General features: G+C 41.8%; 1 protein-coding gene across 2 annotated transcripts; it reads left to right on the top strand.

Moving 5' to 3' along the window:
- Nucleotides 1-727: 727 nt before the first annotated feature.
- TIMM44 (translocase of inner mitochondrial membrane 44) lies at nt 728-27,729 on the top strand. 2 transcript variants are annotated; one of them, XM_067312812.1, is made up of 13 exons: nt 728-786; nt 3,137-3,244; nt 3,768-3,938; nt 4,966-5,046; nt 5,448-5,597; nt 7,693-7,832; nt 8,304-8,389; nt 10,221-10,313; nt 10,679-10,803; nt 12,503-12,553; nt 14,905-14,994; nt 19,633-19,743; nt 26,258-27,729. In XM_067312812.1, exons 1-13 carry the CDS (start codon nt 751-753, stop codon nt 26,375-26,377), a joined length of 1,362 nt encoding a protein of 453 aa, XP_067168913.1. In that variant the 5' UTR covers nt 728-750; the 3' UTR covers nt 26,378-27,729. The 2 variants fall into 2 exon arrangements, with proteins under 2 accessions (XP_067168913.1, XP_013816897.2); XM_013961443.2 differs by lacking the exon at nt 728-786 and having other exon boundaries at nt 3,178-3,244; nt 3,773-3,938.

Below are 27,729 nucleotides of genomic sequence, written 5' to 3'. Positions count from 1 at the left end.
CAGATGCTTCACTTGATACTTTGTACTTTAGAAGAAAAAACATTGCATTTTACTTCATAATAAAAAAAATGTTAGTTAAAACTTTGTTCGACTTTCCTTCTAGCTAGCCTTTCTGTTGAGATGGGGGTGTGCTGCCCGGCGCGTGAATACTCGCGCAGGAATCCAGCTGCGTGTTTCAGAGACAGCTTCTCCTAGGCCGTGCTTTGGGGGCTAGTGGTAATTCAGAATATAACCTGGCAAGCGCCGGTTCACCTTATGTTCGGCCTTTTGTTCCCCCACCCCGACGCAGCCTGGTGTAAACGGGAGCCTGGTAGATCTCCCGCGTTGTCAGGAAGGTTCAGCGCGGACCTCGAGCAGATCGCGAGGCGCTGGGCTGGTTCTGCTTTGCCTTCAGGCGCTCCCTTGCTGATGGGGGGTATCGGTGCCGTTCGTGGCAGATGGACTTCTCCTCCGGTTGCCTCTTTCACGGGAACAGCTGAGGTTGGACGCAGCTAGGAGCTTTCGTTCGCTCCCGTTTTGTTCACGGGGCGGTTTCTATCGGAGCTGCCGGCTGGTGCCCGCTGCTGACAGCGACCAGGGGCCGCACAAGCCGCCGGCGGCGCCGGAACTGAGCCCGCCGCGCCCTCCCCCCCCTCCGGCCCTCCCCCCCCTCCGGCCCCTTGCGCCCCCCCCGGCCCCCTGCGCCTGCGCCGCGGCGGCGCGTGGAGGTGACGTCGCTCCGCGGCGCCGCGCGAAGGTCACACGCTCAAGATGGCGGCGGCGGCGGCGGGGTCCGGGGGCTGCCGGGTGAGCGCGGAGCGGCGGCGGCGGGCGGGGGAGCTACTGCCCTCGCCGAGGGCTGGGCCGGCTCTAGGAGGCTCCGGGAGGCGGGAGCCTCCGCCGCGTCGCGCCTGCCGCCCCGTGAGGCGCCGCCCGCTCCGGCGTGGCGCGGGGCTGGGGCCGCCGTGGGGGGGGGAAGGGGGCGCCAGGCCTCTGCCGTGCCGCGGCGGCTCCCGGGCCGGCACGGGGAGCGTTCGGTGCCGCCGCGCGCCTGGGACCGGGCCGGCGGGTGCTGCCGGGGGAGGCGGCCCGGCTGCCGAATCCCTGCCCTGCCCTGCTCGCTCGGGCGGCACCGGGACTTGCTTCGCTCGGCTCCGGCTCGAGCCCTTCCCTGAAGGCTGCCCGGGCTATCGTGAGGGCGCTGCGGGGCGGCGGGGCCTGGGCGCTGGCTTCTCTCCCCGCTCCCGTGTCCATCCCTGCGCGCTCCTTTCCTTTAGCTCGAGTATGCTGCGCGGTGGCCCCCACTGTGAATTTGAGCTGCTGGAAAGCTACCCGAGAAAAAATAGTCTGTTTAGCCTCCATCTGCCTTCTGAGCTTCCAGAAAGTTTTAACAGAGCCGTCTGCAATATTAGGCTGCTCTATTGATGCTCTTTGCTACAAAGGTTCAAGTTAAACATGATTTTTTTTCTTTGTGCTGAGAAGATGAGTGGATGTATGAATTGAATGCTAAGATTCTGACTTTAAAAGCCACTTCAGAGTTTGATATCCTTTGAAGGTTGTTGATGATCTCTTTTTTTCCCCAAAGCAAAACTTGGGGTTAAGTTTTTCCCTTTAAATACTGAGCAAATGAAGAAATTGGTGTGTTGGTTAAGAGCAGTGATCTGTTAAGTCTACTAGGCAGTATGTCCCAGGTTTTAATGTAGCTCACAGTTAAAAGAATACAGATGTTCAAGTTTTTCATATAATATCTAGCTTGTTCTTGCATGCTACAAAGCCTGGACCTGGTGATAATTTGAGCAGCAAGGCCTGATGATAGGTTGTGGAGAATGCTTACTTCTTTGATTTAAACTTGGTACTTCTAAGTTCAGCAATCCAATTAACAAAGCTTAGTTATAGCTGCAGGGAAAATAAATAAAAGGTAGCTGAATTTAAAAGATGTGACTTACTAGAAATGTGGAAACCAATGAGTTAATGCAAAGCATATTTTTGGGCCACTAGGATATGTGGGGCAGTTATGCCATTGCTTTGTCTCAGAGGTAAGCTCTGGATTTGGCTTGTGCTGTTTGTCAGTGCTTTCACTGAAGCTACAGGACAGGACAGTGTGGCTGTTTACACCATTTCAACAGCTTTGAGCCTGACATAAAGACCTTATTGCTAGTCTTGGACACAACTAAATATTCTCGGCTTACAAAGTTTTTTCAAAGTTTCCACTGGCAAGGCCTATAGGACTTAATTTGCCCATATTTGTTTTTTTAGGGTGAATGGTTTGAGAGATGGTCTTATAGAGAAGCAGCTTGGGTTGCATGAGTTGGGTAATGCAGGCCCTTCAAGAACAGGAGGTTAGTTTGAGATAAAAGCTCCAGGTTTAGCCTGACTGGAGGCCAAGGATGGGCTGAATAGGTTCTCCCAGAATGTGGGGAAGAGGAGCTAGTTGGGTGCTGACAGATCATTTGGAGTGAGCTAAGACAAGAAGCTGTGAGCTGTGTGCAGTCTGCTGTCAATATAGGACGCTGAACTGAAGGATGAGTTATGTGATACAAGAGTTTGCAGCTTGTGGTGTCAGCAAGATGCAGCAAAATTTCTCGGTGAACAGTCTGTATGTGGACTTCAAATGCATCTTTTCTGTTTCATGTCTTGGGGCAAAAGATGTTTCTCTGACTCCAGGCAGCACAAAGCTTATGCACAGAGTGGCCCTGGTTGTCCTCTGTAATTGGGGGCGGGGGTAGTTAGTTTTGGAGCCAGTTTTCCTAGAAAAACAGTATACTTCTCATCATGAACAGATGTTTCAGCCAGTTACTGATTACATATAAAGGATGGCTTTACCTTCACATCACTGTTTTCATAAAATCAGCTTTCTGTGCAGCACATATATTTTTCCAAGTAATGATGAAAAGTATATTGCCCATTTTGGACTGCAACTCTGGTTTTATCAAAAGGAACTTTAAGAGGATGCAACGCTGTTTAAACATATAACAGCATTGTTATGGATTGTCCTCTCATGCCAGCCTGCAAATATTTCCTGGCAGCACTTACAATCTGTTCCCTAAAGACCAGTGAATGTTATCTTTTCGCAATATTCTTTCCTTTCTTTCTTGGCTCTTTAAGCCAGCTGTCATCTTGTATTGTGTGCTAACTTAATTTTATGTTTTGATTGCAGAAATGTCTTGTCAGTGGCATATGGCTTATATCTGGAAGATACCCGGTTCCCGCAGTCTACAGCAGCACAGTGTATAGAATGAGCAGGCCTGTTTTAGAGCTTTATCAGGTTGGTTAATGGTTGAATTTCTTACTTCAGGCTGAAAGTGTTTTCCTGACAATCAAAGTACTGAATCTACTAGATGTGGATATGTTTCTGAGAACAGCAGTTCTAGGTGAAAGTTTCAACTTTTTAAGATGATGAATCCAAGCATTTTCTTAGTAATTGAGTACAAGTGACAGAGTTTAGGAGTGGTGTTCCAATAACTCCTTCACCTACCACATAAATCTTCCATAGAAATTGTTTGATTGTCAACAACTGTTTCAAGCCTAGCTAGTGTCAAACTGCCTGAGGAGAAACAGCTTTTTTCATGGCTATATAGATGTATGTCACAAGACATTACAAGTGTGTTAGACCTTTGGCTGTTATGACAGTAAGGTGCTGCTTTTTCAAGGTGGCTATATGTTTTCCACAACAATAAATACACTAGAAGTGACACGCTGCTTGGCTTAAGTAAATCCACCTTCTGTCTTTAATACTTTTTCAATTTAATGTCTCTTTGATTTCTGCAATATGTAATGATTTTCTTTAGTCTAGATGTTACTCTTCTGGAGGAAGAAAGGGTTTTATATCAGGTTTTGTGGAGAACATCAAACAGGAGTTAGCAAAAAATAAAGAGATGAAAGAAAGTATTAAAAAGTTCCGAGATGAAGCTAAAAAGCTAGAAGAATCTGATGCACTTCGAGAAGCGAGGAGGAAATATGTAAGTCCCATGAATTCCTTCAATGTTTTCATTGCCTAGTCACTACGCTATTACTGTTCTGAATGTTAAACTTCAGTCTTTGTGCAAATGAATTGTTCCGTTCAGCTCAGCATGCCTGTTCTCATACGAACTTCTGCTTGGCTGGAAATACTGACAAGTACAATCAATGCCTTAGAGTGGGTTTTTTGTTTTTTCTTTTTGGTGGAAAATCTTTCCAGCAGATCCTTCTTTAGATTCCCAAATAATGAGCAGATAAAATAATGAGACCTTGAATGTAATTTTGTCAGTATTTAGATGCTGTCTGTGTAATCTTAAAGGATTAAAAAGAGCATTACTTGCAGTAGTGAAGTACTGATGTTTACTTGAGTATTGTGTGCTCCATAAGAACATAGGGCAGTTCAGGGCAGGAAGGGAACCAAAAGCTGGCAATAAATTACTTTGTATTTATACTACTGCTTTGTATTGCACTTCCTCTGCGCTTTGTCAGACATAGTTTTTTTTTAAAAAAAAAAAAAAACTGCTTGTCAGACCACTCAAAATAAGATTTCTCTGCACTTAAAAAAAAACAACAACAACAAAAAAAAACCACCTTGGCCATCTACTTGCTCTTCAGTTGAACTGTAAAGTTTTTTCTAACCTGCTCTCTAAGTCAGTTGTGATGGAATTAACTGTTGGGCTCTGAATCCCTGACTCACTCATTTCGAGCTGTTGTCCTGCTCAGTCTGTTAAATTTGTTCATTAATTCCTTTTTCCTATGTTTAAGAATAGCTGTTAGTTTACATTGCATTGATCAGCGAAGAACATGTTATATTCTGATTATTTTTTTTTTGTAGTGAGAAAGTGTTGTTTATTTACCTTAAAAAAATGCTAGGAAGAGAAATGAATCTATTAATTCTACTCAGGCCTGAGCAGCTGTGGCTTTTTTGTCCTAAATTACAGTGTTAATGGGGTGTGCTATATGCTAAACTGTTGTTGATTGAGTGTTTTTTTTCTTCTCATAGTTATATCACGCATGTTTTTTCCACAGAAAACCATTGAATCTGAAACAGTGAAGACATCAGAAGTGATTAAAAAGAAACTTGAAGAAATAACTGGTACAGTTAAAGAGGTAAAACATAACATGGAAGAACCTTCTCCTGAGGCAATTTGGTCCTAAGACTGTGTTTTGTGTGGATTTGAATTATTCACACAAAAAAAAGGAAAGGGTTAGAGTATTTTAACTCTGGCATTGTTGGTCCTTCTCTTTAGTGTCAACAATTTTAAAATGTATGAATAGCAGTTATTGCAAATGCATGTGGTCTCATGACTAGCCAAAATTGTTGCTCTGCACAGAGGTGTTGGCTGCTGTGTCCCCATAAGTCTCCCCTGTGGCACGTAACGGAGTATTCACCTTAGGCTTGCTTAGTCTTACTGGGTATGCATTGGGATGTCTGTAGCACTCAAAGATGACTTACTCAAGGAGTTTTGACCAGTGTTTTTTATGACCTCTTCTTCCCTCTTTTGTTGCAGAGTTTGGATGAAGTAAGTAAGAGTGATATCGGCCGTAAGATAAAGGAAGGTGTGGAAGAAGCAGCAAAAACAGCAAAGCAGTCTGCAGAGTCGGTGACAAAAGGAGGGGAGAAACTAGGCAGGACAGCAGCCTTCAAAGCTATTTCTCAGGTACATACGTGGGTGCCTTGCTTCCCTGAGGCCCAGTCCTGTGGACACAAGTCATTATCATGGAAGTTATGTGCAAGCTTGTGCTGAGTCTAAAATTAAATGCAAAACTCTTAGAGCAAGACCTTTGCCATAAAAAGTTACTGCTTGTGAGCCGCTGGAATAAACTGATAGGTTAAAGAGCTGTATTTTGCAGGTCTAGCATTCATTCAGGTGCCCAAGAAAAGGGCAAGTCTGAAGTAGCTGAGTTTCTGCTAAAATGTGATATTGTAAAAATTGTTTCTGTGCTTCTGTTCTGTTTCTGTGCTTCTGTAGACAGGTACTGGTGGTGCTCTTGGGAACTACTGATTGACAAGCTGGCATCCCTAAAGCTCTAATTTTCTAGAAAATATATAAGCCCTTGTATGTTTCGACATCACCCAATCAACTGGCAAATAGTGTAAAAAGAAATGTTCCTCACTGGTTTCTCATGCTTCCTCTGAAGTATCTGGCTTTAGCCTTTGTAGGAGAGAATACCTGGCCAGATGGACTATCAGCCTCATCAGTCATGTCAGTCCCCTTCTTTCTGTGTTCCTAATAGGATGTCATCTGCTAAAGGCCCCCTCTAGCCATAACAGTATTTAGGAGGTGCCTTATTTTTTTGGATAGTCTAGGGCTGGGTAGTATCCACGGGGGCTCGTGCTTTGTTCAGTTCTTTGCCAGATCCCTCAGACGGTATTTTATAGTCTGTAGGAACGGACTGAACTTCAGAGCTTCTTGTTTGCTTTTCTGTGATGTTTAAAATCACTTGAAGTCCAATTTCTTCTTCATATTGTATCTTCTATTCTGTCTAGTTCCTGAGCACTGTTGTAACTTTCTTCAGGAAGAAATCACATTGACTTTAATAGGAGAGGATGTCTTATTCTGGCAAAGCTGTGGTGGACGCTTCTGAGCGTTCTCCAGGAAATTACTGCATAAAATAAAGTTTAAAATTAACAGTCCTCATAAAGCCACGTGGTGCTTTGGGCTAGATAAACTACATGTCCTAAATAAACATGCAGCTTGGGAAAAAGCTGTACAGAAAGAGTGTATATAAAACAACTTTCTGCCTGAGTGTATCTGGTTATAATAGGAAACTCTACTACTTGTGAAACAAGTCTTCTATAGGTACAGTCACTAGAGGAACTAATGCTCAGAAGTTCAGTAAATTAATAAAAGCAGTGCAGCCGAGATAGAGCAGAAACATTAAAAATGCCTTTTAGTCCCAATCCCTATTGAAGTGTATAACAAAATTCCCTCCAGTCATTACAGTGGGATGTGGCTTCCTCTCAGCAAAGTATGGATTAAGGAAGTAGCTGTGCTCTGGTGTATATCAGTCCAGATTTATCAAGTTGTTTTTCTTGATGTAACCTCATCGAAGAGAGAGAATATCTCATACCTCTCCTTTAGTATAAGCTGTGCTACTGTGATTTTTCTGCACCTTTTCTCTGGCAAAAAACACTTTACTTCATAGCTATTTTCTCAGCTGGGAGATGTGTGGACTTTTGCTATGAAGTCTAAAATATGTTTCTAAAATAAGTGTTTCAGGAAAAGCAAAACTTCTGTTTGCTTGAGCTTGTCTCTTGGACCTGGATTTTGTTGACCTTTCAGATGGTTTTGCTGCTAATGCTGATTTCCTGAAGACTTTCTTTCTTCTCCCCTCTTTGTGGATGCTAGGAATCATTCTTCCTTTACATGTATCTTGCTGTTCTATCAGCAGCTGCTGGGAGCTGATACTCCTTCCTTCCTCTAACATAACTTACTCAAATTTAAGCTCTGTAGAGAGCCTGTAGAGGTTGCACCTCATCAGCCATCGGGTTTGGCTGTGTCCGTGCCTTCTACTTTATTGTTTTATCTTCAGGTTGATCCAGATAGAACTGTCTGTTTGCTGTCCCAAACTGTTAACTTCTTAAGCAGAAGGCCTTAATATTGGTGTATTTCTCCATATGCATTAGCAAAGAGCCATTTGCTGAGTAGACAGAGAGGAGAATAACCTGTGGTGTTGCATCTTTTTTCAAACAGAAGTGATTTGCAGTTTTGTGAAAGGTAAATCGCCCTAATAAGAATATTTCCCTTTCAGGGAGTAGAAACTGTTAAGAAGGAAATAGATGAAAGTGTTTTAGGGCAGACAGGTCCTTACAAACGTCCAGAGCGACTACGAAAAAGAAAAGAATTCTCAGGCGAGAGGATTAAAGAGGAGCGAATATTCGAAGCTAATGAGTAAGTATTGGATGTAATTTAGGGTGAATATTTCTCTGTATAATTTGATAAAAGTTTTAAAATTTAACTGCAGGTCAGGAATGGGTAAAATCTGAGAGCTGAAGTGAGGCTGTGGGGTGAGGCACAACTTAGCAGAGCAGGTAGATATGGGAGCAAAATTCCACCGTATGTTGATGATAATGAAGCTGGGCATTAAGAAAAAAATGTTCTGACATGACATTTTTATTTGCACATGCGTTATATTTTCTCAGTTCTAACATCTTGCTATTGATTTAAGTTTAGCAGGACCAAGTCTGAGCTCCTTTCCTCTCTGTACTGCCTTGCTCCACTAAGTCACGTATCTTGTATGCGACGTGTCGGCCTCAGTGGTACTGCATGCTGCAGTGATGCTCACCAGTATATCCTGTTTTTTACTCTCGCTCAGATATTAAGTACGTGTTCATGAGTAGCCATGTCTTCTGCTTTTTCTAGGGAGGCTATGGGTGTGGTGCTGCATAAGGATTCAAAATGGTATCAGCAGTGGAAAGATTTCAAGGACAACAACGTGGTCTTCAACAGTAAGTGTTCCAAAGACGAAGGAGTAGCACATTATTTTCAGTGATCCGATTGTTGTTGTGTTGCACAGATGGCATCAGATCCAACTAGTCTCAACATAATGCAAATTATGGCCAGTTTTTTTGTTGTTGTTGTAGCTGTTGCTGTGAGGTGGTGTGAATGGGAAGTAGGCGTAGCTGACAACATTGTAGCTTCTCCAAGCTGCTCCGTCTCTGTTGGGACCCCCCCCCCCCAAACTTGTATTGCCTTTGATCAATAAAATATCAAAGCTCCTTGTAGATATCAAAACTTGCCTTCATTATTGCTCAAAGAGAACTGACCTCTGCTTTTCCTGGAAGAGGCCAGGGCATGCGTGCCTGTTATCAGGGAGAGGGCAGGGAGATCTCTTCTTCCTGACCTCAAGCTTGAGGTGAGGAAGAGTCTTGTCTTCAGTGAGCTGGTTTCTGCTATCACTTGCTTACAATTCTGGGATATGTGGAACTTTGCTTCCTTTCTATTTTTACTTCAAAACATAAAAATAGTGGATATCAGTATTGCAGTGGGCAATAATTTTTGATGGTTATCTAGATGCTTAATGTTTCTGAAAGGCATAAAGAAGTCTGAAACCAGAATCCTTCAGCAAATCAAAATAATCCTTGCCTGTAGCTGCAGGGTAAATAAGGAAAAAAAAATGTTGTATAAAACTGGATCATATCCTTAAATTTGGACCCTGTTTCTTCTCACCTTCTTTTAAAGCAGAGCTCCTAGGGAAGTGTCCAGGAGTGGGTTTTTGTGTCCCATGTGTTAATCTTTCCAAGGAGACACTCATAGCTCCTGAGATTCTCCACATATTGCATCTTCCAATCCTGTGCCATTTGCATGAGCTCTTTGTGCATTCTCTGTTTTTTGTGCATATTTCCCAGACTGTAATTTCACAATTTGGGAAGCTTTGAAGATGTGGCTGCACCAGGCTCTAGAGTGTGTGCTCTCTCTTTATGTGCCACCTGTACCAAGAACACGGTGTGATTTTTTGGAAGGAGCATACGCTTCAGGGCAGCATTCCAATTGTTAATTGATGTGGTCGGAAGAAGCTTCCCTGTGGGCCCATTATCCCACAACTAACTACTGCAGTTTCTTTGGTTCATCCGATGGTGTTCAGAGACAGACAGTGATTTTATTGTAACAATGTCCACTTGTTTAAGTGGCTTCGCTTCCCGTCTCCTCCCCGCTGCCCTTGCTCTTCTTTCTGCCTTTGAGACGCTGCTTTATTAGGGGGAAAAGGAGTTCTCCTTCCCCTTCAGTAACTTTTGTGTTTTTGTGATAGCTCAGCTTGCTTTCTCCTCAAGGTTGAGGAGTACACAGAGGTGCTTAAAAACTGCATCCTCACCAGTGTCTTGCTATTCTATCAAAAATTGACAAGTTTTAAGGTCTACTTCTGATTTTCCAGGTACGCTTTCTGGTGTTGGCTTCGCATTGCTACATTCTGCTGCTCCCTGTAGCAGACTGAGTCAAGGGGGGTTGTTACTGCTCTAAGCAAGTCCAGAGGCTCTGGCAGTTAAAGTGAGAGAAACCATCATTCTCCTAGACCAGAAAGATTCTGGCGGGACCCTGTTCTCTACAGGAACCCTAATACTCATGTGTAAAGGAACTAATCCCATAGGTGGTGACAGTTATTAGTATTTAAGAGCATGGTAGGAAGATAAGGAGAAACATAGCTTTTGAAATTGAAACTTATTAATCAATGAAAAGATTTAGAAGTGAACTAGTAGGTTAAATCCACAGTCTGCTGCATGTTGTTCCCAGTTCAGGAATGTAGTGAAAAGGCACTGCTACTCATGTCTTCTCTCCTTTCAGGGTTCTTTGAAATGAAAATGAAGTATGATGAAAGTGATAATGCTTTCATTCGAGCTTCCAGAGCTGTCACAGACAAAGTCACTGACTTAATAGGTAATGTTTCATCCTTGCTGTGAAAATGCATCTCTAGCCTTTTAGCTCTGTTCCTATGGCTGTTAGTGCTGTTGTCCTCAATGTATTACTAACCTTTGGGAAAGATTCTGGAGCTTTATAGTACTTTGCATGGATCATTATCCAGTATCATGCAGTGTAGCAACCTGTTACTGGATCAGAAGTGCAATGTAATGCAATGACAAGTGCTATTACGGGATAAATCTCAAACCTAATGTGCAGTTTATAGCTGTTCCCAGGCGACTCTTTTTTTTCTTCTGTTATATAACCAAAAATCTGTCTTTCTCCTTTTTTTTTTTTTTGGCAACAGTTGTCATATCACCAGTCTTACTGAATTGTTTTATCAGGTGGGTTGTTCTCGAAGACAGAAATGTCTGAGGTTTTGACAGAGATACTTAAAGTGGATCCATCCTTTGACAAAGATCGTTTTTTAAAGCAATGCGAGAATGATATAATCCCCAATGTCCTGGAGGTAAGGTGGAGGCAGAGTATGATGCATTTGTTTTGTTTTTTTCCTTTATCACAGCATAGCAGATTTTGCTTTTAGTTTTCTAATGCTAAAATTAAAAGCTGGGACAGCATTTGCTTCTCAAGCATCCAGCTTAGCATAACATCCTACATGAGATAACCTTGGGAATGGGAAGCTTGATCTTGCATCACAATTTGGTTGCAAATCATGTTACACAGTTTAATAGCGTAGCAAAAAACTTTCTGGCCTGGGAAGCAACTGACCTTCTTCTCCCATGAGAAATTGTATGCGCATTTGAGGAATCAAACTGCACTAAGTTAATGAGCAGTACAGGGCTAGTGATGATATCAAATATTGAGGAAGGAAAGAATTTGGTGCAAATGCACTACTGGATTCTAAATGATCCGTAACTGCTTGGGAAGAAGACGAGGTCATGGCAAATGGTTCAGTGAAAATATTTCTGGCACTAGTCAAGAAATTTTGTGAAACTTTAAGGTTTCTGAAGACTAGGGTACAAAAACACTCAAAAGATAGCACTGATTAAGGATGTGACTTCAACTGTGAACGTGTGTAGTTCATCTCATTGTCACAGTATGTCTGAAAAGACAAAGTGAAGGTAGGGGATTAAAAGATAGATAGCAAAAATCATGTTTTGAGAGATTTGTATGAGATTGGAAAAACTGAGACTTCTGAAGAGAAATGGATGTTAATAGAGAACAAAGTTTTATTTATTCATCCTACCGTACAATACACTAGAGTGTAATGATGTTGCCAGATCATATCTCAAACTGATACATGCTAATAAGCATGTAGAAGTATTTAATGCTCCTAGTCATGAGGTAATGAGCATAAGATGAGTCAAAAAGAATGATGCCTGCAGATACAGACATCCAAAGTGATGTACGGTTATGTTTTGTCACTGCTACCTTTCTAGTGACTAACTTGTGTGTATGTGACTGGAACTGTAATGTCTATAGGGAAATAAGGTGGACCTGTTGTAGTAAATCAGCCTAGTGATCAGTCTAGTCCAATTCCTACTCCTAACAGTGCCATGTCACTAAAGCAAGCTGCAAAAAATGTGTTCTCAACTCTTGGAAAATGTACTTCTCGTAGGAGAGTTTCTTTCCAACTGTAGGCAGCCAGCTTACTGATGCCCTCAAGTATAAAGATTTATAGCCATTATATTGAAAAACATCCTGCCACATACAAGTAACTTTATTTTGAAATCTGGTAAATTCACAGTGTCTGTCTTATAAGCTTCAGGTGTTTATTGCACAGTGTTTTAAAGAAAAATCTTTTCATGAGTTGCAATGCAATTCTTCTGTTCATTGTGTTCCCTGACTTTTTGCCTTCTTGAAAACTAAGGATCTGCATCTGTCCTGTACTTGGGCTGTTAGATCCCACCTCTCAGGACTTCTGGGCAGTGTGCATTCTGGTGACCTTTTGTAAAGTAACTTTGAAGATAGCTTGTATCTTAAGTACTTAAAGATTTATGTCTGTTCTACTTGGTATCTTTTTATTTATAGAAGTTCTTACGGCTGTTTGCCTTTATTTGGTAATTCATTCTGCTCCTATCCTGTTTCAAACTCTCACAAGATGATGTAGGATTTAAAGTAGTTTGCTTCTGAAAGTGCTGATATTTCAACTCTGATATGGGAGGCATTTTAAAATGTTCATATTTTATTTGATTTTTCTCTCTTAGGCTATGATGTCTGGAGAACTTGATATCCTCAAAGATTGGTGCTATGAAGCGGTAAGTAGAGCTACTAGAAATGTCTGAAAAGGTTAGGATTCTCCTGTGTAAGTAGGCGCATTGTGCGCTCTTTGCAAGCCATCCAGCCGTGTATCTGTGACACTGCTTTACCTGCTTTGCCCAGCTGCTCCCCTGTGTAACATGTTCATGCTACAAAACACTAATGCAGCCAAGTTTACACTCTGGATTTCTGAAATAGTCTGGATAATGGAGGAAAGCTGTTTACAGAGACACATAATGCCTGTTTTAAGAGCTAAACTAGTTTAACTAGCTCCAGTTTTGCACTGCCCTTCTGGGTTTCGATGGACTTTTGCAGAGCCTTTGAGAATTGCTGCGCTGTGTGCTCTCAGTTCCAGAGACCTTATTAGCTCTGGATTTAGCTCTGGTATGAAAGTCCCCAAGAGCTAATGAGCTTTCCTGCAACCTGGAGCTTGGGCTTTCATGACACACAGTCACCTTAGTGCCTCAGCGGCACCAGTTCACACCTATCCGCTCTGATTTAGCATAGGCTTAGCACTGCCATGGCGTGCCTGACTTTTCTGAAACCATTTGAGTGTCTTGGCACTGGGCCGTCTTGTGATAGTTTGTTAAAAGAGATGCAAGCCATCTGCACTGCTATGGTTATGAATTCATTGACTGTGTCTGCGTTGCATTTCTCTGCATTCCTGATACGGGGGAAGAAGGTGCAGAGACATCTGAACTGACCCGAAATGGTGGTGATTTTCTGCTTGCAGAGTTGATCTGTCCATGTAGCTAGTACATAAATGCAGCTCCACTGCAGTATCCCAGCAAATAATCTTGGCAGGCTCAAATTTGTATGAATTTGCAGCACAGATAATCCGCAGCCTGAATAATCTGACTGCAGAAAATTTACTGTTAAGATGGTGGTTTTGTTTTCCTACTGGGATAGATTTTCAGTATTGCATCCACTTCCTGAAACACAGTGTATATGAATTAGTTGTGATTCAGTGATTGTATTATTGTACACTTAACTTCATGGAAGTAGATCCTTATCTGAAGTTAGCATTTAAACGTAAGAGGATGTTTATTCTGCTCAATCTTCAATCTGCTCCAAAATAATTGTGCTGTTGGCAACACAGAGCCATACTTGTTTTGTTTCTAAAGAATTTAACTGCTTAAAGTGAATGTTCTCCTTGCTGATCACCACCACCAGAGGGCTGGAAATACACACGATGGAGGAGGAAACCTTTTCTGTTTAAAATTTTCATGGTGGTTTGTTCTATTAGGTCTTCCTAACAATTTTACAGTATGTAAGTGTAAGATATTTAAAGCAGTCTGAAAGTAAAGAAAGTTCTTTACTGGTTCAAGCAGCCTTTGAAATGACACCACAGAATTCCTCTCAAATCTGTAAAGGGAGGTAGCAAGTTTACTGCAATGCGTAAGACACAAGGCAAACCCTTCTAAGTTGGTTGTAATTGTAAATTAAGCTCATAAGTTGAGACTCATGTAAAATAAGCCAAGGGAGAGAATGAGAGTCTCATTAATGAGTGTCCAGGAGAAAAAGGCTCTTGCACAGAGTCAGCCCATAAGTGTTAAGTGTGTGGTACTGGTGGCTAAAATGTTAGAATGCCAACCAGTAAGACAAAAACTTAAAACAGTGGCAAGTATCCAACCAGGCTGCAGGATACTGTCTGCCCACAAACTTAAGTATAGTTTGTGGTTCACAGAACTGTCGCTGCCTACTCTCCCTAGAATTCCTGTTCTGTAACTCCAACTGCAGTCTAGTGACTTGACCAGTATATTTCTTTAAGTTATTTGCACCTAAATGCTTGTGGTGAGGGTTAGAAGATCTGTGGTCATGAGGCATGGTAGGGACTGCCTCATGTTTGTTTGACAGATGCCAAGAATGCTGTGATAATGCTGGAGGCAAATAAAATTTCACTATTCCTGACAACAGTTCTCAGTGCGTAAATAATGAAGCATATGTGTGTGTGCCTGCAAAGGAGCCAGGAAATACTGGGCTGCCTCCAGGGTCTGGCTGGGTACTAGGAAAGTAGCTTGATTCCCAGATTGTTTCTCCCCGTTTGCTGTCAAATCAGAGCCGCGAGTGCTTTGGCTATCAGGTGCACTCAGTGTGCATATTCTGTGGTGAATGATGGATCTCCTCTTATGCCCAGTGGAGAGGGGAGTTTTAGTGAGAGTTTAGTTATGTGGAACCCAGCACATTTGATACAGCTGTTTGATATCTTGCAATAAATAAGTATTCAGCACGTTTGCAAGAAAATGACTTTTTTTTGTCTTTTTTGATGGTTCTTGCTAAGCAAAAAATCCCTTTTTCTTTATGACAGAACAAATTCAAATGTGTAACACAAGTTTGTTGCTTCATTTAGACTTACAGTCAACTTGCTCATCCAATCCAGCAAGCCAAAACCATGGGTCTCCAGTTCCACTCCAGGATTCTGGACATTGACAACATTGATGTGAGTGTCCTTTTCTGTACTTCACCTTGGGGGCTGAATTAGAAACTCATAACTTTAGGACTTTCCTGCTTTGTTTCCTGCTGTGAGTGTTGTTTCTTGCCTCATGCTATTCTTGTATTTGCTCTTTCTGCTAACAGAGGAACAGATCACCACTGCTGAAAGGGAGAGCACATGGGGGCAGATTTGAGGAAGTAATTCCCTACTGTGTGATCAAGCCTAAATTACAGCACTGTCATTTGTCCCCTCTCTGCCAGGGCACCTTGGTCTTAATCATCTGGGTATAGATTTAGAAAGGCTAATAATAAAGGCAAATAGCACTGACCCAGTGTTTTCATGAAGGACTTTGTTGATGCTTACTTTGGATGATAATGTGTGATATTTCTGTGTCTCAAGGTCATGCAATGCAGGAATGGCTATTAGAGGGACTTAACTGCTGTTGGCTCTTGATGAGGAGGAAAGTAATGGTTGTGAGTGAAGCCATGGCCTGGTTAGGATCAGTGTTGGTAGTTGGGGATTCTTGCCAAATGTCTGCACAGTCTTAATGCTCTCCACATTCTTTTTTATTGAGCCAGAACTGTTACTCTTGTACTTAGCAGTAAGTCTAGAGTAGTACTTTCATACTTCCATCTGTCACTGGCCCACAAGTTTCCCTTCAGATCTTTTTCCTTCAATGGCAAAAGCATCTTCAAAAAGAAATTCTTACCTTTGATCAGCCCTTCCCTGTTCCATAGCCAGCTCTGCCTCAAAGGAGATATGTCAGGGGAGGAGGGGAATAGGGCAGCTACGCAATAGCACTTTAAAACACACACGGAAAATAGTCTGAAGTCAGAACAGCAGTTTACCTTTGTTGTCAAAGGTGCTAGCTCAATGGTAGCAATGTTCACTACATGTTTCTGTTGGAACAGAGTATGATAGTATATTTATACTGTGTACTTCCACTCATAACCAATGAAGATATTAGACCTGTGCCAATGATAAACGGGTCTGCTGATTTAAGTGTCCTTGAAGAGTTGTAAAAGAAGAAATTTCTTGCCTACTGATTGACTTTAATCTCAAAATACCTGGGGAAATTCCAGGAGACTGGAAAGAGGCTCATATAACTCTCTCAGTGACCAAGAGAGAGTTTGCTTTGAATGGCCTCACCTCATTCCCTGATGAAACAACTGAATACCTGAAACAAGCTTTGATTTTTCAAGAATTGAAGGATGGTAATATGGTTAATGCCAGTTTTCGTGGACTTCAAAGAGAAAAAAGCTTCATGTTGGACTTGATCTTACTTTCTGAAGAGGTCAATTTAGCTGGGAGAGAAAAGGAGGCGCTTGTGGCATACTGGCAATTTTTAAGACATCTGACTTGATGCTACAAAGTATTTGTATTAAAATATATTGCTGAATTGTCAACTGAGTTGTCAATGGGCAATCACTGCTATGTTTTTAAGCAGCTCTGTAGGGACTGATACTGGGTGAGACACTGTTCAATGTTTTCATCTGTTTCCAGTAATCTGGAAAGGAGTACAATTTTTTTTTTCTGATAGAGATGTAAATGATGTACAGAACAGCATTCTTGCTATTCTTGTAAAAATTGACAATAGAGCTGTATGCGGTTATCCTGACTAAGATTATAAGCTGAATCCATTCAGACAAATGTACCTTAATAAAGCCAAAAGCAGAGTCATTCTTGTAGGAACAGAGAACACAGTTAGACATATGCAGTGGGGGGGTCTATACCCACAGGTGATCTAGTCCAAGGGCCAGAAGTGGAGAGCTGGAAGATCTCAAGTGGAGGTGAAGATGGAGGATAGTGATAAAAGGATGCTGTCCAGAAAGTGAGTGCTGGTCTGGCTGTTTTGGGGTATATTGGCTTGCAGATGTTGTCTACCATCAGTCACACTCCTCCAAGGCAAGAAGTCAGGAAAAATTCATCAGTTGCAGTGGATGACAAGAGAATGAAAATTGGAGGCTGTTAGTGGTGTGCTGAAAAGAGGACTATTTGTGGTGATTTTTCTTTTTCTGTCGGAATTTCTTTCTTCTTGTGCCCACGTTATTAAAAGATACTGAGAAGTTGGAGTGGGTGCAGGAGAGCTTCAGAAACACCTGAGGAAATTCTCTACAGCAAGAGGCTTGAAGAGTTTGACATGTGTAGCCCTGCAAAAGAACTATGGGAGCTGAGTTGATTAATGACCATGTATCTTCACAGGGAGAAAGAAAATTGTCTACCGTTAATAGACAGGGCACCTCCTAACACAGCTAACTCTTCTTAAGACCTTGTTGTTTTGTTGTCTGATAGGCTTTTTGTTTTCTCTCCTCCATCTGGGGTTCAGAGGAAGTCGTTCTTACCTCTTCTGCAACCCTGGAAATTGACTGCGTGTGCCAAGTGAGCAGGAAAATTTCTGTGGCATCTGCAATTCCCTTGATTATTTTCAGCAATAAATAACATGTTCTAACAAAATTAAACCTATGGAAGTAAGAGACATACTTAAATTAAAGTGTCTTATTTAAATCAAGGGTTTTCTGTATTAAGTTAGTGTCTAGGAGACATGGTTTTATTGCACACTGAATAAGCTATTTCCTCTGTGGGTGCTAATTAGTATAGAGCTGCGCACTGATTCTGAGTCGTGGCTGGAAAGACATTTCATTATTAACTTGTTTTGGATGCCTATATGTTTGCATGAAATTTTGTAAGAAAACTACATCTTGTTAGCCTGAAAATGATTGATATGGAATGTAATGGGTACAATTCTTACTATACTGTCTGTGTTGCAAGAAAGGGGGGATAAAGGGTGTTGTACATTTAAATTTTTAAATGTGTTTCCCTAGAAAAGATATATGGTAGTATGTTGAATGATCTTGTCCAGAAAAAGTAGTTCATTGAAGAAGAATATTTAGAAGATTTAAAGGAGTTGACATGCTGCAGAGTTTGCAGCATTGATATTAAAATCGAGACTTTCAAATATCTGCATCGGAACTCACAGGCCAGGTACACATTTAAGCACTCTAGTTTGCTACCTCACTAGACACCTATTGCCTTAAGTTAAATTTTGGATCCTTGATGCTTCTTAAGGCTACTTGTTACCTGCCTAAATGTGGTTTTAAGTATGTAACTTGTGCAGCTGGGTTTCTTAACTTGATTTGAGAGAAGTATTATAAATACTGTTTTGATTAAAGGTTTTCTGGGAGTTCATAGTACTAAAAGAATAGAGGAACACCAGTGTGGAAATCTTGGTGCCTATGAAGGATATAGTCTGATCACTGACGAGGTCCCCCTCTTCCCTGAAACACACGTGCAATTTATATTGTCAGAAAATTATCCCTTGCTATGTGGTGTAATATAAAATGGCTGTCATGGAAATTGGTCTGTCAAAGGGCTGTGAGATGTAGTTTTAGATACTTGGGTGGAAGGAGATTGCACACTGCTGAATGAGTGGGGCCCATTCCATAAATCCAGCCTGGACTGGGATGGTGGGAGTTATTGCAGCGTTAGAGAACTGATTCCTTCAGTAGGTAAAGCAAAGGGGCATTACAGAAGTGCTGAGCTTTCCTCAGGGGAGAATAAATTGCATACCTTCCTTTCCTAGACCTCCGGTCCTATCAAAAATAGCAGAGTTATTAGCAGAGTTCTGTCCTCTTGCCTGAATGAACACAGTTATTCACTGCAGTCCTACGTTCTACTCATAGTTTACCCCCTGTGTCAGCCAGAGAAGTAGGTACTGATCTCTGACTGTTTGCTTTAAGGCAGCAAAGTGCGAGCATAAAGTCCGAAACGTGCCTTTGTGAATTAGGGCACGTTCTTGTGACTCTCTTGTGAGGCATTCTTTATTATGTGATGAAATGCAATGTTTTTGAAACAGTGCATCTCATATACAGAAAAGTTATTGTTAAGTCTGAGGTAGTATGAGGTAGTATGATCAACTCTTTGGGTAAAATACCCAATAACTCCAGAGTTGCTCAAGAGCATGATAAAAAATATTATTCTGTAGCTTACTACATTCCTACAAAAGAGGCAGAAAGAGGATTGTATTTTTTAAGAGTACAGCTTTGGGAAACAAAATTCTCCATTCTTTATTGTATTTCCATTCTTTATTGTGTTTCAACTACTAAGTTCTTAGAAGATTTAACGGGGTGATCCTGGAATAGAGAACAAAAAACCTGTCAAACAAAAAGTTGTCACCTTAAAGTCTTTCTCCTTCTTAGTTCTCTTTAGCTAGTTCAGTACAGTTTCATGTTAAAGATCCATTTACAAGCAAGTGAAGAAGCTTCATTTGGTATGCTTTCTTTGGGAAATGTTTCTTAAGAGCGTGATTTCTTTTATTATTAGTCTCTACTTTGGAAATACTTAAAATAGAGCTTGTTCATGTTTTGCAAATTTTTAAACATAGGAAAAACTATGAAAACTTTGAGAACAATTTTTGGAAAGTATTTAAGCACAGGGAAAGGTTTGGGGAAAATGCTTTACAATAATGTCTACAGCGGCGGTGTCAACAGAACAGGTATAACCTGATTAAAGTGACTAGATTCAGCTTTGAGAGGCAATGGCACTGTTAGCTGTGTCAAGCCATAGCAGTTATGTTAAATACTTGATGCTTTTACATTAATCTTCAGAATTTCTCTTTTTTCCTAACAGAATTTTCTTTCTTTGCAGCTGGCTATGGGGAAGATGATGGAGCAGGGACCAGTATTAATTATCACTTTTCAGGCTCAGATTGTGATGGTAGTTAAGAACCAGAAAGGGGAAGTGGTGGAAGGTAATCCGGTAAGTGATGCTCACCTGCTCTCTACGGTTTCCCTGGGTTTTCCTACTAGCCATCTCAGTTGTGATGGATCCAGTCCCTTTAGCAATCCCTTAAGGCAGTCTGTAGTGCTTTTGCATTTTGTTTATCCATGTTCTATATGATTCACTCACAAGAATGTGCCTTCTCTGCTGTTAGAGCTTTTGCAGGAGTCTGGTGTTGCTGACCCTTGGTGCCTCACAGTCTCCACTAGAACATTGTGAGCTGTCAGTGATTAAAAAGAAGGCTGTCAAATGAATAAATGCATAGTGATACAAACTGTTGTTGTTATTTAGGATGTTCATGCACTTGTTAATCTGCCATTTCATGAATTGCACTGTAAAATACTGAGGTCCCCCCCACAGCGGACGGGAAAGCTGTGCCCTGCAAGGGTGTCTAGTCTGCTTGTGTGTCTCCTAGAGGTCCTAAGGAGACAGGGCTAGAGGATGAAGCAGGTGACTTGAACACAAGTGAAAGAGAAAATAGGTAGGGCTAGAGAAACTTTTTTAGATGAATAGGTTAAAGACTTTGCCTGTTCTCCAGACCTGGGAAGAATGGACAAGCTCTGTTTTGGAAGCAGTGTAAGTGTCCATACTACTCTGTACTTAAGTTAATCAATCTACAGCAGAGTTATCAGCTTTGTTCTGTGCTTTACAGTCATGGCTCTGTGGCTTTTGGACCAGAGCTGGCTCACATCCCCTCACCACAAAGCACTATGGAGAAAGCATGGACTTGTTTGCATGTGTTCACATAAACATTTGCCAAGTAATTAAATCAAGTGAGAAAAATCATCTGAATATTTACAGATGAAAATGATTGACCCAAGAAATCAACTCTAGCCCCAGGTAAAATTGAGGAAAACCAGGGAAAGAGCAATGCATCTCAAACAGTGGGTGTCTGCCTGTACATATACATTGACTGGTTGGTGTCATCACCCATGGTCAAGATATTGTCGTGCAGTTACATGGGGTACTGGGTTTTACAGTCTTTCCAGACCCTTGGAAATATTGGACTAAAATAAAATATTCTTGGCAGTGGTGGAGGGGTCAAAAGGTGAGTGAAAATCTGGAGAGAGTTAGAAAACTGCGGCAGTTGAACTCATTCTTGCAGGCTGTTCCAGCTGTATTTCTTGTCAGTCTCGTCACAAAGCTGCTAGATAAAGGTATGGAAAGCACCAGTAGTTGCTGAAGCCTAGAAAAGAGCATTTCTGTTCCTATCCGTGCGGAGAGGAGCAGGGCTGGTGCTTTAATGGATTCTGCTGCTTGGGGTTGCTGTCTTGATAAGGCTGTAGCAGAATTGTTTCTTCTCTACTCAAATACAGCATCTGTCTTCACTGATGATATATTCTGTGTATTCAAATAGATGGCTAGAAAAGAGGTTGTAACTGGTAGGTATAAACCCCATGAAACCTCTCACTTGTGCTCCATAGATTTTCTTTAGTGACCCTTAGCTTCCTAAGGAGGATAGATAGATTAATCCCATGTAACCAGGTTGTTCTTGTTGTTGCTTTGTGGGTTGCTAGGTTATCCTGGGCCAGATGTGCTAATAGCTAGACTCTAGAGAAACCTTTGAGAACCTTATGCAAGTCTGAAAGAAAATTAGCTTAAATTGGCTGACACAAGATTGGCTGGCTGTGAAACCTGGTGGAGAGTGTAAATATGAATAATATTGCGTCTTTTGGGTGAGGTGTTTAGTGGTGCTCAGCATGAGCCATTTATTTCTGTCAGACTCTTGAAACAAGTGTTACAACCCATTAATTGAGAATTATCTTAAGTGAGAAGAGTCTGCAAACACCTAGAAGGAACATTTTAGATCATGGGGAGGAGAAGAGCCGGAGCTGTGACCACCAGCAGCACTTTCTCCTCTTGCTGCTGCCTGGCCAACTCTCCCCTGTCTGCACATTTGTCACCTGTGTTTCTGCTCCTTTAGTGCTCTCTGGGACAGGATTGGAAAGCTACATATTAAAGTCCCATCACACAGCTTCCACTTAATCCTGTTCTTTTTTTTTTCTCCCCCTCTTCCTTTCATGAAGGGCCCCGTAAGAGCTGAGCACAAACAGGGCAGAAGCTGGAGTTACTTAACTAGGTTGTTTGTTGGAGATGGGGAAAAATCACAGGAACCAAGTGGAAGTGGGAGTTCAGGTTTTTTGCTACTGCCTTGCAGCACTGGTACAAAATGTCTTACACTGTCACAAGCCTTTTCTTCCTGGAACTCTCCCATATCCACTTGTATTAAATGTTATTTATGATACAGGCTTCTAATGGGAACCCTGACAAGAGGTGTTTTGTAGAGTGACTGCTGTGCAGCAAATCTGACGTCTCTGTGGATTGTACTTCACCGTGATTTAGCTTTTAAATGTGCAAGTCCTAGACTGCAGGTTCTGTTGTGACTGATGCTAAACTGAGCTTTTCAGATTTAACCACAGAATATGCTTGTTACCAGAGTTAATGACACGGCATGCTGGATGAGCCCGTGCTTTTTTCTGGAATACCTTTGCTCCTGAGTGGCTGGCTCTCCAGACAGCTCTGGCTTGCACTGTGTCTGTGCAATGTTTTAAGTAGTTTAATGATGTATAATGGGTGACATTGTGAGAAGTCTGGAGCTGGGCGTTTCTAGCAGACTTGCATTAAAATTAATGCATGCATTTAATAAATATTGGCTTTGCAACCATTCTCTTTAGTCCAGACTGTTAGTTTACAAGAAATGGACTAATTTTAAAGATGGGGCCCATCTGGACTGATTTACGACCTGTCACATTGACTGCAGGGGGCAGAACAGCTGATACAGTGATTTCTTGCATTAAATTTCTCCAATCCTAGAAGATAGGTATTGATGTGATAATTATTAAACAGGATATCAAAGTCCATTTGCTGTCTGATTTCTCTGGAGCAGCAATAAATCAGGGAGATGCATTAAAATTCTCCATAGGAAACGAAACTTTAGTTTTAATCAAATGTCAGATGCAGGCTGCCTGGTAACTATGATTTGGTGTTACTGCTGAGCTGCTCCTGCAGAGCATTGAACAAATGACCTTCTAGGGAAAAAGAGCCTCAAATTGTAAACTCTCTAAATAGAAATCATGTGCTAGTAATTGCTGCGGTATTACCTAGTTTGCAGTTGTTCAAGCTCCCACTGCTGTGCTGCATGCTCACCCCCGGTGAGATGGGGGGAGAGTGGGCAGTCTGTGAAGGAATTGGGCCAGGTGTTCTGGTAGTAAACGCAGGAGATCCCTGTGGAGCACCACACGATCAATCTGGGGAAGCTAAGCCTTACACAGCCCACTGAGCGGTGCTAGGAGGTCAGAGGAATCTTTTTAAAACTGAATCCTGAGGGACTCTGAGACAGGATGCTGTTTCTCGTAGTAGACTGTGGGATTAAAGGAGAAATTTTATCTTCTATGCATAGCCATGATTGAAACCCACCTCTGGGAGTCCACAGATGTTTGCTGTCTCAGTTTCTGTATGCAGCATTCTATATGCAGCAGCATGCACCGTACATTCAGGATTAAGATGTACCCTGTTAATAAAAGCACCAAATCAGTAAGCCAGAAATCTCTCAGCTTCGGGAACAAAACATTTCTATGCTTCATCACGTCTCATTTTCAGGAAGAAAGCTGTGCTCTTTGTTTAGTAGTGCATGTTCTGAGATCACCAGCAATTCTAAGGTGGTCTGCTGTTCTTCCTTCAGAAACCCTATATTCAAGAACATATGTAGTGTAATTAAAAGAATTACAGAGTCATCAGGGCAATGAGAGGCATGGAAGAGTATCCATTAAAAAAGCAAATGAATTAGGAAAAGAGATAAACATGGATAAAGGGCTGTAAAATAGGTTGCCATGAAGGTGCCAAATAAGAGAACCCTTTGGTTTTGTGACACCAGAACAAGTAGTGTCTGTTGAATGAAGGCAGAAAACTTGAAACAAAGGACAGTGTTTTCACTCATGTAGAATGTGATTACTGTGACAGAGGTCTGTGAAAGCTGAAAGTGTAAATTAGCTCAACCGCAGCTGAACAAGTTCATGAAGGATTAGATCTGTTGATGGCTTTTGAGAACAAGCAAGTCCAGATGGAGCTGAGTCCCAGGAAACCCCTGACACTTCCCTGCAGTCAGTCACACAGGGACCTGCTTGCTACAAATCCTGTTTTACTTTTACCATACGGTATCTTGTACTGGCCAAAGTCAGAGGTCTTGATGTATTAGCAGGATTTTTTATTTTTTACAAGAAAAAAGAAATAAATGTGAAGACTTAGAAAACAAGCCAAAAAATGAAAGGAAACAATGATTAAAAAACATTCTTTGTGAGCTTGGGATGCCTTGGCCTTTCATAATCCAGAGTTATGTTTAGGCTCTGGTAGCCTGATGAATGCTGTGAAGATCCTTCTTGAAGGATTCACAGCTCTCCAGCTTTCTCAGGCACTCAAGTGTTCTGTTGTTTTTCTTTTCTTCTCTCCTCTGCTCCTCTTACTTACATATCGCAAACATCTGCATGACTCACGTTTTCATTTTAACACTTCCAACCAGAACTAAAGCAAGTTAAGCTTTTGAAACATTAAGAAAAAATGGCTTTATGATGCACAGTATTTCTAAAGCATTAGTTTCTAATGACTGCACTGGTACAGAAAGTCTCCCCCTCACATTTCTATACCTAAATTGTAACCTATAAAGATTCACACATTGAATCAAAATATAGTAGTTAAGTACACGTCTGGGAATTGAGCCAATGCTCAGTCTGATCCCTCAATGACACTTCCTTATCTGAGGGAAATACTTGTCCCTCTGCAGTTAATGCTATTCACATTATACATCTGTTCCATCCCAAACATTCTTGAATCTGTTCAAATATAACTCCCTTGAAGTAAGTCAGATAATTTTTTTTGTTTTTTTGGTTTGGTTTGTCTGGAAATGAGTTTGTAAAATCAAGTACTTGTTCCTAGTCGTTCTCTTCATCGGATGTATCTTTGGCCTTGGTTTATCTGACTTCAGTGCAGATAGAGTAACAAAATCTTTTTCCAGGTAAATTATTTATCTTCTAATTCTTCTAATTAACTTCTGAATTCTTAGAGAATGTAACTGATTTAGTGTTATAATTAAGGTATATTAGAAAATACTGGATTTGTGCTTATATTTCACTGAAATCTAAGACCTACTAATATCAAAATATATGCCAGCGTTACTAAAACAACCTTTCCTTTGCCCATCAGTGATACCTGCTATGTTTATAAATGTACTTCAGTGTTTGTGGTCCCAGATACAAACAGTTCAGTTCGGTCTGGGCTTGCATAAACCAGCACTCCTCATAACTGTGTGGTTGCAGCAGTGCTCCAGTGCTCTTACAGCCTTTCCAGTGAGAATCATTGTTGGGCAGTTACAAATCACCTGTAACTTAACTCAGAATCAATTAGCAGAGCTAACAGTTACCCAGGAAGAGAGCATCTTCTTCATATTTAGATGGGACCTTGGCTATTCAAGGGAAAATTGTATGACTGCTTGTTACTTAGCTAGCTTCTGTGGCTTGATTTTTGGCTGCCCATAAACAGGAGCATGTTGGATTCTCTCTGTGATTAGAAAGGTGATGAGATTTTTCTCCTGGCAGCCCGTTCTGTCTGATAGGTAGGTAGTGTCACCCCTTTCCTGGGAGCTGCAGAGACTTTGTCACCAGTAGCTGCAGAGACTATTCAGGGATTTGTTTTCTTAAGACCCGAGTGATTGACTCGGGATGTGCTGAGGTATGTTTTTTATCCTTATTCACTTACTAAGGACAAAACTGCAAGTGTTCTCATTACATGTATCAAGCAGGGGAAATCTTACAGCTATTTTTCATAGCCTGTAAACTCCTGTGGTGAAGACATTGTATTTTGTGCAGCAAAGATTTGACTGAAGAATTAGTGTTTGTTGTAGATAAAACTGTGGTTAGGCTCGGTAAGACCTGATTTTCATCAATAAATGATGATTTTTATCCTCTCTCTCTCTCTCCTCAGACTCAATGATTATAATTTCTGGATAATTCCAGCTGCTCCTATTGAAGTGTGAGACCTAGTAATAGCTGTGGATGCAGCTGATCAGCAGTTATACAGGCTGGTATGGGAGAGGCAGAGTTATAGGTGTGGGGAAGAGTCTAAGCTCTAAGTTATGGATAGCAGTGCACCCTAGCAGTCAAAATGAGTTTGAAACCAGAAATTTATATTGAAAATAAGTAAACTATTATCAAGCTTGACAGTGGTGTCAGTTAATGTACACCCTCCACAGATACTTGGAAATCCTGATTTTGTGTTCAGAAATCAAAAGTGTCTGTGTTCCTGACTTTAATGAGTTTATAACCACAACCCAGTAAATGTTGCAGGACCTATCCTTATTTGGGATCTTTGGGCTTAGTATCCAGAAAGCAAAATTTCAACGAGAGCAATCTCTGGAGGAAGTGTGGAGCTTGTTCCTGGTCAGCACTGATGTGGGAAGTCTGTGACCGTCATACAAATTCTAACAACTGCGTTTTCCTTCCAGGACAAGGTTCTGCGAATGCTGTATGTGTGGGCGCTTTGCAGAGACCAGGATGAACTCAACCCTTATGCTGCTTGGAGGTTATTGGACATTTCCTCATCAAGCACCGAGCAGGTTCTCTGAGAAGAATTACCACCTAGAGCTTCCAGTACCTCTCTCAAAGCGATGCCATCTCTGAACTTGCACCAATCTACTGCATGATGAAATGTGGGGGCGGGAGTGGGGAGGGAAGAGGATAGATTGGTTCCTTTTCAGACGAAGAGGCTGTTAGGTGTGCCATCATTATACCAATCCCTGTTATGAACTGGATGAGTCTGACGTATCTGCCTTATGCTTTGCTGTGTAGCAACTGCACTGTAAGGATGTATGGTAGATTTAAATGTGAATGATCTAAGACACTAGCAGCTGCTGTTGGCTCCTTTTTTAATTGTGGCTGAAGGAGGCTGGTTTTTTTTCCTCTGTGTTCACCAGTGCTTCCAGGGTTGGACAGAGTTGGGTATCTGAGAGCACAGCCACAGTGTCTGGTCTAGTTTCCATCTGCTGTTATCTTCTGGTGGCCTCACAGCATCCCTGAAAAGCACTTAGAGGTGCTCTTAAGGCGCATAGGTCTCTACTAACATACATCTCTCATATGAGGTTGCACCAATAAGCCTTTTGTTGCTGCAGTGTCTTGCACTTTACCAAACCAAATACAATTAGGTCTTTGCAACTCTTAGGTGTGGGGGGCACAGCCATAATGGAGATGTTGATATCATCAGGCAAGTTCTCAAGATCAGCTGCAGAGGTGAAGCTTGCTGCCAGTGATGATGTTCATGTATCCCCAACTTTGCAGGGGGAATTGTGTTTTCAGTGTTTCTATTCATTGCATCAGCTGGTGCCACTAAAGAGCACATGACTGTGTCTCCCTGCCAGGTTAATCTGACAGTGTGGAGGGGACAGGCCCTAACCAGCTGCAGGGAGGCAGACAGAGCATTGGAACAGTCACCAGGAATAGGGTTGGACAGAATAGCAACAAATGAGCAAATATGATGCAAAAACAGGCAGAACATCACCTCTTGTAGCTTGGATATTTATCATGTGAGGTGAGTAAAGAGGTTGCAATTCACTTACCTACTGTTTAAAGTGTATTATGAGCACAGCTTTCTGCACCAGGCGGACTCGTGCTTCAGGGGGATGGCACACCTGGCCTGGGAGTCCCAGGTACCAACTGGAAGACGTCAGAGTGAGCTGCTGGCACGCTTGCACGGACTCTTGGTTCTGGGCCTCTGCTGGAGGTTCAGTTGGGAGTTATCATGTGTGTTGATTCTTCAGCTGCCTCCTCTTAATGGAGAGTGAGGTTGGGGGGTAAAGAAAACTTTTATGGAATGGAAAATCAAAGGATGGGTCTGCTGCTGTTTTTCTGCCTGTACACAAAATGGGGTGGTGCAGGATAGCACTTCCTTGACATTGTGATTAAAGAGAATAATTTGCCCATT

This window comes from Apteryx mantelli, chromosome 30, assembly GCF_036417845.1.
Source record: "Apteryx mantelli isolate bAptMan1 chromosome 30, bAptMan1.hap1, whole genome shotgun sequence".
NCBI lineage: Eukaryota > Metazoa > Chordata > Aves > Apterygiformes > Apterygidae > Apteryx > Apteryx mantelli.
This window is presented reverse-complemented; position numbering and strand designations above follow the sequence as displayed.

Excerpts from the sequence above, each read along its gene's own strand:
- TIMM44 (XM_067312812.1), top strand. The coding sequence starts at position 751 with ATGGCGGCGGCGGCGGCGGGGTCCGGGGGCTGCCGG. Across the intron at positions 12,554-14,904 it reads AAGATTGGTGCTATGAAGCG|ACTTACAGTCAACTTGCTCA; the intron begins GTAAGTAGAGCT and ends TGCTTCATTTAG. Across the intron at positions 14,995-19,632 it reads TGGACATTGACAACATTGAT|CTGGCTATGGGGAAGATGAT; the intron begins GTGAGTGTCCTT and ends CTTTCTTTGCAG.